The sequence below is a fragment of the Cucurbita moschata genome, unplaced genomic scaffold, assembly GCF_002738365.1.
Source record: "Cucurbita moschata cultivar Rifu unplaced genomic scaffold, Cmos_1.0 Cmo_Scf00017, whole genome shotgun sequence".
Lineage (NCBI taxonomy): Eukaryota > Viridiplantae > Streptophyta > Magnoliopsida > Cucurbitales > Cucurbitaceae > Cucurbita > Cucurbita moschata.
This window is the reverse complement of record NW_019268533.1, coordinates 2,112,529-2,127,219: the sequence shown is the minus strand read 5'-3', so window position 1 is coordinate 2,127,219 and position 14,691 is coordinate 2,112,529. Positions and strand designations below refer to the sequence as shown.

The 14,691-nt window shown below is 38.7% G+C and overlaps 3 protein-coding genes across 4 annotated transcripts in view; 1 reads left to right on the top strand and 2 right to left on the bottom strand.

The window, feature by feature from the left end:
* Positions 1-157: 157 nt before the first annotated feature.
* LOC111455138 (synaptotagmin-1-like) lies at positions 158-7,677 on the bottom strand. Of its 2 annotated transcripts, XM_023096688.1 has the most exons (12): positions 7,225-7,677; positions 6,258-6,356; positions 6,127-6,177; positions 5,915-6,038; positions 4,336-4,454; positions 4,156-4,257; positions 3,365-3,439; positions 3,003-3,079; positions 2,671-2,917; positions 2,251-2,604; positions 822-953; positions 158-476 (listed from the first exon to the last, which is right to left on the bottom strand). In XM_023096688.1, the coding sequence occupies exons 1-12, from the start codon at positions 7,333-7,335 to the stop codon at positions 345-347; spliced, it is 1,623 nt and encodes a 540-aa protein (XP_022952456.1). In that variant the 5' UTR covers positions 7,336-7,677; the 3' UTR covers positions 158-344. The 2 variants fall into 2 exon arrangements, with proteins under 2 accessions (XP_022952456.1, XP_022952455.1); XM_023096687.1 differs by having other exon boundaries at positions 2,251-2,917.
* Positions 7,678-8,676: 999 nt separating this feature from the next.
* Positions 8,677-12,576, bottom strand: LOC111455157 (beta-galactosidase 13-like). The gene is made up of 14 exons (XM_023096714.1): positions 12,197-12,576; positions 12,024-12,119; positions 11,829-11,941; positions 11,668-11,734; positions 11,349-11,585; positions 11,175-11,269; positions 10,992-11,097; positions 10,836-10,920; positions 10,473-10,759; positions 10,219-10,397; positions 9,919-10,138; positions 9,619-9,831; positions 9,010-9,504; positions 8,677-8,923 (listed from the first exon to the last, which is right to left on the bottom strand). Exons 1-14 carry the CDS (start codon positions 12,365-12,367, stop codon positions 8,816-8,818), a joined length of 2,472 nt encoding a protein of 823 aa, XP_022952482.1. The 5' UTR covers positions 12,368-12,576; the 3' UTR covers positions 8,677-8,815.
* Positions 12,577-14,455: 1,879 nt separating this feature from the next.
* The window catches only part of LOC111455155 (ubiquitin-conjugating enzyme E2 5B-like), a 2,627-nt gene continuing 2,391 nt past the window's right edge, over positions 14,456-14,691 (top strand). The window contains exon 1 of the mRNA XM_023096712.1: positions 14,456-14,572. Coding sequence (XP_022952480.1) covers positions 14,503-14,572 — 70 coding nt within the window. The 5' untranslated portion in view covers positions 14,456-14,502. The remainder of the gene's footprint in view (positions 14,573-14,691) is intronic.

Below are 14,691 nucleotides of genomic sequence, written 5' to 3'. Positions count from 1 at the left end.
GATGGTGTCAAGACGTATGGACCATGTCGATGCCAAGAATCAAACGATTGATGAAACGTCCAGGTTCCATTGGAAACTAAAACCCAGAACATAGTAAGATTTAGAACCCAAGGATCAGACGATAGATGAAATATTCGGGTTCAAATGAAGACTAAACTCAAAACGAATAGAGTAAGATTTATAACGACCGATGAAATGTTCGGGTTCAAATAAAAACTAAACTCAGAACCTCTTTATTTGTATGGGCGATGAAAAGTATAAGAAATGAATATGTATTAGAAAAATGTGTTTCCTGTCTCTTGCTGTATTCCTCTGAAGATTTAAGCAAGAAAAAAATGGTGAGCTCAAGATGAAGTCCTCCATTGCAACTCAATTTGAATCCTTCCATTCTTTGAGTCTATAAGGTGGTACTTTTCGTTTATCCTTTTGTTCGTAACAACGTCGCCCAGACTTATCTCCACGTACCCCAACGATTCCTGTTCCAAAACACGAGTATCCTTCGTCAAGGAAAGTCGAATGATTGTGTAGACAAAAGTACTTCAGAATCGTTCGTTTTGAAATGTTTTTTGAAGTACACAAAAAAGAGTCTTTATAGCACTTAAAAAATCATTTCAAACCGACCTCAAAGTGAGTACTAGAGTTTACTTCTTTTACTTGAATAATAGTATACCCATAACCCTTAAATCATGCTCGTTCATATATTCTAATACCGTTCATTTGAGTTAACATATGAAGGTGGAGATTCGAACGTCTAACTTCTTGGCTGATGGTGGTCTATGTTTTAACTAGTCGAGCTATTTTCGGATATAGTAAGCACGTACCTTGGGATGCAAGAGGCCCATTCTTGATGAGGAGCTGAGAACTTCCACATATAATTTGTCATCTGTGGGTGGTTCTTCCAGCATAAATTCAAACTCCTCTTCCCATCTTGGGTCTCTGTTCTTCTTCAGACGCTGCCAAACAAAAAAGGATCGACAAGAAGCAGATAAATATCGATCTAAATAATCTTGCTGGTTACTTGTTAAATGAGAGCTCAGACCATAGCGGCTTAAGAGACTTCTCTCTTGATTTTAACGGCGTAAAAACTTTCTTCGCTAGCTACTGAAATTAATGCAACTGAAATTAATGCAGTCAATTATTTCTTCTCCTAGAAGTTGGTTAGCTACCTCTTATTTTGTTCTAGGATTCTTCTTACTCGTAGGTCATTTATGGCATGCAGGAAAGGAGCCCAGTAGATATTTACTGTAGCAGCCCAAGCTCACCGCTAGCGCAGACATTGTCCTCTTCGGACTTCCCCTCAAGGTTTTTAAAACGCGTCTGCTAGGGAGAGGCTTCTACACCCTTATAAAGAATGTTTTGTTCTCCTTCCCAACTAATGTGGAATATCACAATCCACCCCCTTCGAGGTTCAGCGTCCTAGCTGGCACTCGTTCCATTCTCCAATCGATATGGGACCCACAATCCACTCCCTCTTGGGGCCCAGCATCTTTGCTGGCACACTGCCTCATGTCCACCTCCCTTCGGGACTCAGCCTTCTCGCTGGCACATCGCCCAGTGTCTGGTTCTGACACCATTTGTAACAGCCTAAGCCTACCGCTAACAGATATTATCCTCTTTGGGCTTTCCTTTCGGGTTTACCCTCAAGGTTTCTAAAACGCGTCTGCTAGAGAGAGGTTTCCACACCCTTATAAAAAATGTTTTGTTCTCCTCCCCAACTGATGTGGGATATCACGATCCACCCCCTTCAGGGCTCAGTGTCCTCATTAGCACTCGTTCCCTTCTTCAATCGATGTGAGAACCCCCAATCCACCCCCTTTTGAGGCTCAGCATCTCTGCTGGCACACAGCCTCATGTCCACCCCTCTTCGGGGCTCAGCCTTCTCGCTGACACATCGCCCAGTGTCTGGTTCTGACACCATTTGTAACAGTCCAAGCCCACCGCTAGCAGATATTATCCTCTTTGGGCTTTCCCTTTCGGGCTTCCTCTCAAGGTTTTTAAAACACGTCTACTAAGGAGAGGTTTCCACACCCTTATAAAGAAAGTTTCGTTCTCCTTTCCAACCAATGTGGGATATCACATTTACCTAAACCAGTAGGTACCAATGTGGGATATCACATTTACCTAAACCAGTAGGTACGTTACAACTTCGATTCTTATAAACTACAAAGATCTCTAGAAATTCCCACTTGTTATATGAGTAATGATGATAGTAAAGCGAGATCATTATCATGAACAAGAATCATAAAGTACCTTAGTTCTTTTCTCTTCTCCTTTGAAGAGAAGCCTCACATATGGATTGTTATGGTGCTTGCCTTCAACATCTTGAGCTTCATGAACAATAACTACGAGTAGACCTCCATTTTCTGGCGTTCCTGCAGGAGCATCCATTACCTTCTTCTGTGAATCATCAAAATCTCCAGCTAATTCATCTTCCTTGAATGGTTTATACGTCAACTCAACCACAATTTGTCCCCTGTTCTTCTCATTTTGAACATCATTCAAGTCCATGTTCTTGAGCAGGTCAAGCGTGAAGATTTTTGGCTCATCCGGATAAAGCTCTTTCAAAGGGACTAGATTTATGCCCATTTTGTCATGCTTTCCAACCTTTAAACATAAACTATATGAGCCTAAATAGAACAGATTCAAGGAAAGGACATCAAAATTACTGACCTGCTCCCAGTCGAAAACTTGGAACTCTATGGCTTGGGAATTTGGATCTTTAACCACAAAATTGAACTCTTCATTCCATTCTGGATTCAAATTCTTTTGCTTCACAGTGGTCTTTTTTGAAGGTAGATTTTCCTCTGTAAGCTGCAGCTTTACATAAGGATCTGATGCACCTAAAAGGTCTTTCTTTTTTAGCCTCAATGCCCTCACAACCTTCACATCTAGGATACCAACCGGCTTCCTTAGCGCTCTATGAAATCAAAATTGATTATATTAGCACAGGAGATAGCCTAAACACAAGTTTCACAACGTTGAAACAAAGAATATGAACATACGTTGATGGGTCCATGACTGCTATATCCAAGGTTTTAGGCCATAGATACAAGTTGCCAACCTGATCTTTAATGGTCTCCTGCAGTTAAGTTTTTAATGCAATCATGAACATGATTTCCAGATCGAACTCGTTCGAATTCAACTCAATAAAGTGAGACAGATTCGCATTCTTTGAGCGTTTGAACGTTCGATGTTGCTACGAAAAAACGAAGGAAAAACACAGCCAAATAATGGTGTCATCTTGAGAATGGTTTACAATAGAGGCTGATAGATGTTACTTTGCTTCAGATAATGAACTATATTAACTCACATGGAAAGCTTAATGCATATGCGCTCAGCCAGAATAAAAACATCACTACAGTACCTGGACAAAGTGGTGGAGACCTGGAATTGACATTAAGTCAGCCCCAACAAGTTTTAGGCCAAAATCAACGTGTGGCTGCAAAACCAACAGCAGAGTTGAGTCGATAAACACAATCAATAAGCCATAAGTTTTCAAAAACGTGAGGGAGAGAGAGTCCAAATTCTCGCCACGTTGGCTACTGTTGGCTACTTTAGGGAATGATCATGGGATTTATAAGTAAGAAATACATTTCTCCATTGGTACGAGGCCTTTTAGGGAAGCCCAAAGCAAAGCCACGAAAGCTTATGCTCAAAGTGGACAGTATCATACTATTGTAGAGAGTCGTGATTCCTTACATGGTATCAGAGTTCATGCTCTTAATTTAGCCATGTCAATATCCTCAAGTGTTAGAACAAAGAAATTGCTAGTCTCGAAGGTGTAGTCAAAAGTGACTCGTGTGTCGAACAAAGGGTGTACTTTGTTCGAGGGCTCTAGAGAAAGGAGTCGAGCCTCGATTAAGGGGAGACTGTTCGAGGGCTACATAGACCTCAAGGGAGGCTCTATGGTGTACTTTGTTCGAGGGGAGGATTGTTGGGAAGGAGTCTCACATTGACTAGCAGATATGGTCCTCTTTGGACTTTCCCTTTCGGGCTTCACCTCAAGGTTTTTAAAACGCATCTGCTAGTGAGAAGTTTTTACACTCTTCTAAAGAATCTTCGAACCCCTCCAAGGATCAGACATTAAAAGTTCCCAGTCACAAAACTTGAGTAAATACCAACAAGAAATGGAATGGTGACTCGTGAGCACAAAACCTTTTCCATGAGCGAGACGAAGATATTTGCAAAACAAGGAAAGCTTGGAACCAATGGCTTCAAGGTAATACGTGGAGCTGCAAAAACTTGCAAATCTAAAACCTGTAGTTGCCAGACAGAAGAATGACAAAGTCATTTAAAATTTTAGGCATAGAATAAGAAAAGACATCATATTCTCACCTGAACTGTTGCTTTCAGTCCAAATGCCTTGATTGCTATCAGGACATTTGGATTTCCAGCCCATTTTATTGAAGGTTCCATTATCAGCTCCTTCTCATCAGTAACGTACACTTTCATGCCTAACAAGAAACATGATCATAAGAAAAGATCAGCTGCTATCTTGAATAGATATAATGATGCAACGAATTAAATTATCTGCTGCAACAGATGAAAGGCAAAATAAAAAATATTCTGATAAACACTCAACCGATTCTGTGTAACAGTCCAAGCCCACCGCTAGCAGATATTGTCTTCTTTGGGTTTTCCCTTTCGGGCACTCGTTCCCTTCTCCAATTGATGTGAGACACTCCAATCCACTCCCTTTGGAGCCAGCGTTCTTGCTGGCACACCGCCTCGTGTCCACCCCCTTTGGGGCTCAGCCTTCTCACTGGCTCTAATACCATTTGTAACAGCCCAAGCCCACTGCTAGCAGATATTGTCCTCTTTAGGCTTTCCCTTTCAGACACTCGTTCCCTTCTCCAATCGATATGGGACACCCTAATCCACTTCCTTTGGAGCCAGCGTCCTTGCTGGCATACTGTCTCGTGTCTACCTCCTTTGGGGCTCAGCCTCCTCACTGGCACATCGTTCGGTATCTGGCTTTGATACCATTTGTAACAGCCCAAGCCCACTGCTAGTAGATATTGTCCTCTTTGGGCTTTTCCTTTCGGGCACTTGTTCCCTTCTCCAATTGATGTGGGACTCCCCAATCCACCCCCTTTTAGGACCAACGTCCTTGTTGGCACATTGCTCGGTGTCTGACTCTAATACCATTTGTAACAGTCCAAGCCCGCTGCTAGTAGATATTGTCCTCTTTGGGCTTTTCTTTTCGGGCACTTGTTCAATTGATGTGGGACTCCCCAATCCACCCCCTTTTGGGACCAACGTCCTTGCTGGCACACTGCTTCGGGGCTCAGCCTCCTCGTTGGCACATCGTTCGGTGTCTGGCTCTGATACCATTTGTAACAGCCCAAGTCCACTGCTAGTAGATATTGTCTTCTTTGGGCTTTTCCTTTCAGGCACTTGTTCCCTTCTCCAATTGATGTGAGACCCCCCAATCCACCCTTTTGGGACCAGCGTCCTTGCTAGCACACTGCTTCAAGGCTCAGCCTCCTCATTGGCACATCGTTCGGTATCTAGCTCTAATACCATTTGTAACAGTCCAAGTCCACCGCTAGCAGATATTGTCTTCTTTAGGCTTTCCCTTTCGAGCTTCCCCTATAAAGAATGCTTCGTTTTCCTCCCCAACGAATGTGGGATCTCACATTCTTAGTCCACATGATGCAATGTATCAGAGTCCTATTTCCCTAGTCTTGAATTGTGTAAAGCATACTCTATGATCTCATCCAATCATGACTTTTTAGCTTCTTCTCCTTCTTTCAAGACATTCTAAAGTGCAGAAATAACCATCTTCAAATTCAAAGTGTTCTACATTTTCCCACATTCACAAAACAGAACTAAGATTCAATGGAAGACTTCATAAAATTTTCACATAAAATTCCTCTAATATTGAACCTGAAGAGTTGAATCACATCAGTACCTTGAAACGTCGGCGGCAAGGACCCCAATGTGAGTGCTTCGAAATCAACGGAATCGATCTTAAACTTAGGAATTTGCTCTGCAATTATAGGTTTAGCGATATCTCTTACTGTTTTGCATATCGCCTGTATCAACAAGAAACATAAGATTTCTGAACAGACACAAGAAATGGATAACAAAATCATGCTGCTGCTAATAAACAGATGAGTGAACCTTATCAAGGTAAGGCCACATATATTGAATAAGCCTGTTAAGCCAGTCAACCTACAAAATAGTTGATACCAAAAGTATCAGATAATTCAGTGAAAATGCAAAACCAGAGGAATTTAAAGCAAGTTACATACACGATCATAATCTGGACATTTCACCCAAAGTGGTATCTCAGGAAGCATTTGCTGTAATCTTATTGTGTCCTCTTCGACAAGCGGTCGAATCTCATGATCCTGAACAGACCATTTCAGCATAAGTTCTTCAAAATCCATAGAATGTAGGATAGACAGTATAAGGATAACAAAGCTGTAACGGTCTAAGCCCACCGGTAGCAGATATTGTCCTCTTTGGGCTTTCCCTATCGGATTTTCTCTCAAGGTTTTTAAAACGCATTTACTAGGGAGAGGTTTCTACACTTATAAAGAATGCTTCGTTCTCCTTTCCAACTGACGTGGGATCTCACAATCCACCCCCTTCAGAGTTCAGTGTCCTTGTTGCCACGCCGCCTCGTGTCTACCCTCTTCAGGGCTTAGCCTCTTTGTTGGCATGTCCGATGTCTGCTCTGATACCATTTGTAATGACCTAAACTCAACGCTAACAGATGTTGTTCTCAACTGTATCAGTTGGTATCAGAGCCAAACAACAGGTGGTGAATATGATCAATCCTAAATGTTCATATTGGGTTGACTATGATCTGAACCCCTTAACGTATGATCAATCCAAACATTTCTGTAACCTCTCATTTTCGAATCCAACATCATATGAACTCAATTTCCAATTAATTTTAAACATGCCTACATAATCCTACTCCATTTGCTTCATGTAAGATATTAAATCCTAAGTGGTGACTATGATCTGAACCCCTTAACTATTTGCATTCACCCTTACGGTTCAATCCAAACGATCCAATGATAGTTTATCGATCTTATCAAGGATCGCAAATCCTAAGATCGTATATAAAAACCAGATCTAATTTTATTAGTATTTATAATCGAAAAGGTCTTAATAGTAATGAAACTCGTGGTTATGGAACTGAATCTGTTGGTATGAAACACTTTCTGAAATCTCATTGTAAATGAACCAAAGCAAATAAATACTAACCTCAACATTATTAGGTTGAACATAGATGAAAAGGAAGTAACCAGCAACAAGGCCGATGGAGATGCCGACTCCAAATCCAAAAAAACCCAATATAGTACCGAAAAACCCCATCTCAATTCCTGTTCATCGACTTTCCGGCGCCTTCAAACTTGCAGATCAATGATTGGATAAGAATATTCTACAGAGGGGAATTTTGGAAGATCCGAAGCTTCCTTCTCGATTTCAACGACCAAAACAACGGAATCGAAAGCCGACAGTCAAAAAAATCATTGAAATCGAAGCATTGATCTTCTAAAAACAAGTAGCGAATGTTGTAGTTTTTGTTTTTTCGGGATGGTTTCGTTTTTGTCGCAAAATTTATGAAAAGATTGTTGATGTTTGAATTGAGGGTACTCGGAAACAGCCAACGATTTGATTCGCGGTTTTCATGGCGTGGCGCAGAACTTGATCCAATTGCTTTCTCTCATTTAAAGCGGGAAAATTTTAGTACTTCGTCATGCCACGTGTCATTCGGGGGGTGCTATTTAATTTTTTTTTAAAGTTCTCTTTTACCTGAATTTAGCCGATAATAATTTCAATTTTTAAAAGAATACTTTTATTAGATAAATTAGATAAAGTAAATCTTAATATATAAATATTAGGAATATATTAAAGATGGCTAAAAATATATAAATATTACCAATATATTAAAGATTGCTAAAAATATATATTTCTAAATAAAAAAAAATATAGTACCTTTAAAAATATCATCCCAAGTTCCAATGAATCAGATAAAATTATTTATTTTATTTGAAAACACAAAATGTTTTTGAAACAAAAAAATCGAAACAACAAGAAAATTTAAAGGTATCATTTTTTGTTTTTAATTTTTTAAGCTAAATTATGCAAATATTCATTAAAAATAAAAATCAACTATGAAAATTTAATCTCATTTATCAAAATAAAAAAAAATCATTCTAGTTTAGCACGTGTAGGAGTTATTACCTACACGAGTACCTAACAACTATTTGGATTAAACAAGTTCATGATATTCACGAGCCTTTAGATGAATGAAAGAGAAAGTGACCGAATATCTCGAGACCCTCTAAGCCCATAATTTAAACAATAAATTGAATTTATAGCTTGATAATCCTCTCATGACCTTGTTAGTCGAATGGTTTATTCAAAATTTGTTTATAATAAAAATAAAATATTAATTTGTAAAACTTTATTTAAAGAATTTAAGTTACAAATATTAATAATTCTATATCAAAACCCAAATTTTGTAAAAAAAATTATTAAAAGAATTTAAGTTACAAATATTAATAATTCTACTTTTTTTTTTTTAATATCAAAAACCAAATTTTGTAAAAAAAATTATTAAAAGAATTTAAGTTACAAATATTAATAATTATTTTAAAAATTATTAAAAGAATTGAAGCCATGAGATAACAAAAACTTAATTTATTCATAATAAATAATTAAAAAAAAAAAAAAAACATTGAGCTTCAAGGAGCCTCAACTCTAAAGGGAGGATGATTTCATGGTGTTATCAGCAGCAGGCAGAAGGCAGAAGGTAGAGCAGACCAGCCTCCCTTGTCTCTTCTTCTTTCTAGACGCTGCATTTTGCTTGAATCGCTATTGTCTTGCCATCACACTCACTCTTGAGGTTGCTGAACGCATCCAATGGAACCGAACAGCTATCTTTACCCAAACAATACTGCAACAAGAACACCAAAAACCCATTTCAAAAGGGTTTCAAGTTTGTAAAGAGGTAATGTATTGTATTGTATTAGTTTGTTTTACCTGTTCGACGACTTTCTGTGTCTCAGCGGCTGAGTTGCATTTCCCGTGTTCATAGTTTCCGCAGACACCAATAGGTTCACCAAAGCTTGCGAATTCAATGGCGGCAATCTTCTTCTGATCGGGGCACCTGAGATGGGCACCGGATTTCACATCATCAACCACCGCTCTGAATTGCTTGTTCTTCCTTTCCCAGGACTTGACGTTTGGTGGATGATATTGGGTTATGTAGCTGCAGATTGTGTCTCTGTTTACCAGTACGATTTCAACCTTTTCAGGTGTGAGTGGCTCTTCTTCCAATATCAATAGGAGATTTTGCTTTGGCTTTATGAAGGATCTTGGAATGTGGTAGTCTGCTTGTGTGGGCTGTCTTAGAGGGGATAAGTAGGACATCCAATATCGACCAATGCTTTGACCATTCACCCAAACTTGTCCCTTACCCATTTTGTTCATTCTAATAGCCACTGGATCGTTGCCTTCTGGAGCATCGAAGTATGTCTGGATGCAAGAAAATCAGTGAGTTTAGTTTAGTTTAGTTGAGTTGATTTGATTGTGTTTTTCATGGGGTTGCCTGATTTTCTGTTCATTACTAGAGCTTATGAAGAACATTACCTTGTACCATGTGAGAGCAGATTTTTGTTCTTTGATGTCACTCCAATCAAACTTTTGTGATCCTTCCTCAGTGAAAATTTTATTTCTTTCTCCGTTGAGACCAACCTGGTGTCCCCAACCATTCTTAGAAACATCAAGTGTTCCAGTATTCAAACCAAGGATGGTAATGGATCGAGGTCCTGCAAATCTGTGTTCCATGTAAGCTCCACTATCCTGTTATGACAAAAGAAGAACTCGTGATTACATTTTCTAGAATAGAATCAAACAGAAAGAAGAATCAATGGATTGTATTCTACATACAGGAAGTCCAACTAATGTGCCTAGCAGGGCTATGTGGTTAAGTCCAGCCTTGAAGGGAACTGATTTTTGGAAAACGAAATTCTTCTCTTCATGACTACCATGTGCCCCTCCAATATATTCGCCATTAACGTATACAAGCATAGCATGACCAAGACTTGCAATACGAATGACTGGAAGAATATCTGGGCGCTTTGACACATCTTCTATGTCCAATTCAATGCTGTTTATCAGTTGATGATAGGATGTTAGATATCATTTGGGTTATTTTTTGTTTTAAAAAGTGATTGAAGTTCATATTACCTAGTGGTGTACCATCCGTAATCTGTGGTGTCCTTGAGTAAGGTGTAGAGCTCCAATGGTATCTTGTTATTTACTGGGACATGCTCGACAGTTGGAACGGGTTCAGAGTACATTTTCCATTGGAAATTGGTTGCAACCTTTGATGGGACGAAGTTCCTGGCATTGTGCTGTGATACAATCTGTAATGGAAGAGTCAATTAGAGCCCTGAGGAACCATGAATCTTGAGTTTGTTCTTATGAGAGAGGTGTTATACCGTTTGAGTGTTGTAGACAACAGTGGTACAGTCGGGAAGCACGCTAATTGATCGAGGAGGAAGGAGATAATCTCGTCCCCCGAAGTTAACAGTTTGTGCAAACTTGGTGTCATTGTTGGCCAAGAAAGCAGCACAAATGTTGGTTCCTGGCTTCTCATAAATGCGAGCCTCTAAGCCCTTGCCCATCACTTGGGTTCTAGGAGTTCCCCAGAGGAGAGGCTTCTTGCACAAATTCAAAGCCTTGTGCACATCCCTGAGATGACCCCATTTGGGCTCCCTTTGCAAGCCTTTCATATCACAACAGAGCAAAATTTAGACGTTTGAGCACAATAATTGGTTGAATTAGCCATGAAACACACTTACCAAACTCATCAAGTGGTGCTTCATCATAGTATCTGGTTGTTGTAAAGACAGCACTTGTTCTTCCAAAGTTTGTGCCACCATGGTACTGTGGAGGTTGAATTAGATCATTTGGTTTCCATTAAAGTAGAATTCAACCACAAGCCATAGATTTCTTACCATGTAATAGTTGACAAGGCTCCCGTTCTTGGAGAAGAATCTGGCAACGGAATAGGCAATATCTTCTGCAGCTCTTTGGGAAGGTGGGTCTCCAAAGACACGGTATCTAACAGTTCATGTTTAGTTAGTACTTTTGTATGAATTATATTCAAAATTGTGAGCAAGATTAGGTTAAATGCTTACTGAGCAGTCCAATTCTCAGTCCACAAGGCAGGCTTGTAGGGCTTGTTGGGACCGGTGAAGGTGTCACCGCAGTGCCTTCCGTTGCAGGTGTTGATCTGAACATATACAAGCAAGATTCTTAGTTTCTGATCAAATCACAAGGCTTAGAACAGTTTAAGAGATCACCAAGCTTACCACGGGATCAGGAGCATCCTTTTGCTTGCACATGACCCATGGAACTCCGATGTTGTAGCTAATGGCCAAATTTGCAGCCCATTGGACGTATTGGACACCGAGCTCATCATAAGCAAGTTGAACATGGTTATATTCATTTTCAATCTGAGCCAAAACGATGGGTCCTCCTTGAGAAGCAAATAGCTTATTTTCCTTCATCATGTCTATGATCATGGTCACAAATTTCTTCATGTAATTCTGCAAATGAAACAGTTCTGTTCTTTAGTACCCGCAAGAACTCCAATCTCCTCAAAATGTAAAGATTGCAAGCATTTTTGACCTTGAATGGAGCGTTGTATGATCGGAAAATAATGTTTGGTTTCTCTCTGAGCCAATATGGAAGTCCTCTGAATATACAGTGAAAAGAACGCATCTTAGAGATGAACACACAGAATTACAGAGATTCTGAAGCATGATCGAGGAGGAAATGATGAACAATACCCATGGTTCCATTCAGCTTGGATGAAAGGTCCAACTCTTAGAGTTACAAACATCTTTTTCTCTCCAATGAGTTTGATGAACTTCACCAAATCATAATTTCCTTCGAAATTATACTGCACAGTGCAGAAAAACACTCGATTCAAGATAAATTCATCACATAATCAATCGAACTCGATCTGAGATCTTCAGATTTACCTGGCCTTCAACTGGTTCATGAATATTCCAGAAAACGTAAGTTTGAATCACATTCAAACCACCACGTTTCGCCTTCTCGAGAATATCAGGCCACATCTGCAATCAAGAAACAATAACCATTAGGTATCTCTGTTTTTTTTTTTTTTTTCCAGATTTTTTCTAGATTAACTTACATCAGATGTACTTCTGGGGTAATGAATGGAACCAGAGAACATAAGTTCTCGTTTGCCATTAACGATGAGCGATCTGCTATCGTAGGTAACACCAATGGTACGATTTGCAGCAACACCAAGAGCCAGAACGGAAAGAACCAAAGCAACAAGCATTTGTTTAAGAACCGCCATGGAATCGATCTTGTGGATTTTGGATTGGGAGTTGGAATTCAGTGAATAAACAGGAAGAACATGGAAGATTAAAATGAATACTCAATGGCTAATGTCACATTAGAGATTGAGACTCCGAGAAGCTGATTTGGAATGGTAATGGAAGATGGTTTATATAATGTTACCTCTGGACAAATTCTCGGAACTAAAGATGAATCTCTTGGCTCTGAGCTCTTCGCCATAATTAGGGCTTCGAGAGAGGAAAAGATTACAGAGTTGGAGACGGTAGTTAGCGATATTTCGAAATTGGCGGGCTTCTGTTTAATGAGATTCTATACTCTGCGGGCACTTACTTCGCTTTTTGTGTCCTTTGTCCAATGATTATGCTCCACGTCAGCTTGCATTTTTAGCCAAATAAACCTTTATATATATATATATATATAAATTATAAAATTGAAATAATAGAGTTGCTCGAGGATAAATAATAAAAAAGTAGTTATAAAATTATAAGATTATAAAATTGAAATAATAATAAAAAAAATATTTATAAAATTAATATATAGATTTATTTATTTATTTATTTATTTATATAAAATTGTCTGAAAAAAATTACTAATATATATATATATATTCATTTTATTCACCTTTAAATTTTACACAAAATTATATATATATATATATATATATATATATATATATATATATGGATGGCAGTGGAGAAACCAAAATGAATCCTACTTTCCTCTCCCATGACGTAGATTCTTTAAATTTTTAATTAACCAAAACCTATCACTTCCAAACAATATATACACATAAAATCACCATCCAATTCCTTCACCTCACTTCCTATATCTTCTCTCCATCTTCTCTTATTTTTCCCCATATATTTAATATTCGATTCCACACCATACCACGGGTCGGGCTAAAGAAGCTATTAAAATAAGACGGTTGGGTTAGATGAATACTACTCCTCCACACACGATTCATGAACCCATTAGACGGATTCACGTGGTTAGGTTTGATTAACCCTCACGCACGTATAATACTATGGAGAAATAATCTATGCTCGTGAGACATAGTGTTCCTAAGCTTTCTTTGGTCGAATGTTTATTTCATCCATTCATAAAATCGGGCTTAGAGTTTATCTGTGACCCAACGTCATTACAGTATCTTAAAATTAGTCCTCAATAGTGTTCAAATATTATAATCTTCTTTACCACAATAGTTACGACAGTAACTTTTTCGAACCTCAATTGGGTTGAAAATGCTTCCAGAACAGTCCAAAACGATATTTTAACCTAATTGTTGCGAGAAATTTCCCAAGACACACGTGTGAGGCAAAACCCTTCGTTCATCTTTGCTAATGAATTCGATCGATAGTCAAAATCACCTTAAGTTTAATCATAAGTGCATGAACCCACTAGGTGGACTCACGCTGTTAGGCTTGATTATGGGCTAGTGCACCATCACGCACGTATAATACCATGGTGTATGTGTCCATGCATAACATACATGAGAAGTGATCTATGCTCGTGAGACATACAACATGCATAAGATCTCACATTAAGAATCGTGGTTCAACGAGATGATGCACGTAATAGTGTTCCTAAACTTTCTTTAGTCCAATGTTCCTAAGTTAAGTTTACGTAATCCAATTTTACCTACGAAATTTCATCCATTCATATAACCGAGGTTAGAATTTATCTCTGAGCCAACATAACCCCAATTGGGTAAAAAAATGCTTCCAGAACCGTCCAAAAGCTCAAACCAATCCAAAACGGTACTTTAACCTAATTGTTACGAGAAACTTCCTAAGACACACGTGTGAGGCAAAACCCTTTATTCATCTGTGCTAACAAATTCGATCGATAGTCAAAATCATCTTAAATTTAATCATTTAATATACTCACGACACTCGATTAGGACCGTTCGAGAGGGTAAAGATGGAATTTATCCTTTTCATATTAAAAAACACACAAGATTCTTAATATGTTAGCTTACTATCCTCTTCTCAAAGAATGTATTCTGTTCCCACTTTGAGAAGTGCAAAACCAATTGCCATGCATTGGTTCTTATACCCTCCCCTTTTTGGGCATTATATAGACCATTTCAAGCCCTTTGCACTCTGTAGAATCAAAAGCTTAGAGCTTGCAACAATGGCGTCCAAGAGAATATTGAAGGAGCTTAAAGACTTGCAGAGAGACCCGCCGACATCTTGCAGCGCAGGTGATTGATTAGGGCAACGTTTTGCTCGTTTGATAATGTTCTTGTTTTTTTCGGTTTCTTCGTCGTGTAAGAAGTGTTTGATAATGGTCTTTGTCTTTTTTTTTTTTTTTTTTTTTTTT

Bases quoted from the DNA above. Each gene is read 5' to 3' on its own strand.
- LOC111455138 (XM_023096687.1), bottom strand. From the start codon at position 7,335: ATGGGGTTTTTCGGTACTATATTGGGTTTTTTTGGATTTGGAGTCGGC. The intron at 4,455-5,914 runs GTACTGATGTGA...GTTTCTTGTTAG, and splicing joins CTTGCCGCCGACGTTTCAAG to GCATGAAAGTGTACGTTACT. The intron at 2,918-3,002 runs GTATGTTCATAT...TTGATTTCATAG, and splicing joins GCAGTCATGGACCCATCAAC to AGCGCTAAGGAAGCCGGTTG.
- LOC111455157 (XM_023096714.1), bottom strand. From the start codon at position 12,367: ATGGCGGTTCTTAAACAAATGCTTGTTGCTTTGGTTCTTTCCGTTCTG. The intron at 11,270-11,348 runs GTAAGCTTGGTG...GTATATGTTCAG, and splicing joins AGGATGCTCCTGATCCCGTG to ATCAACACCTGCAACGGAAG. The intron at 10,921-10,991 runs GTAAGAAATCTA...CAACCTCCACAG, and splicing joins GCCTTGTCAACTATTACATG to TACCATGGTGGCACAAACTT.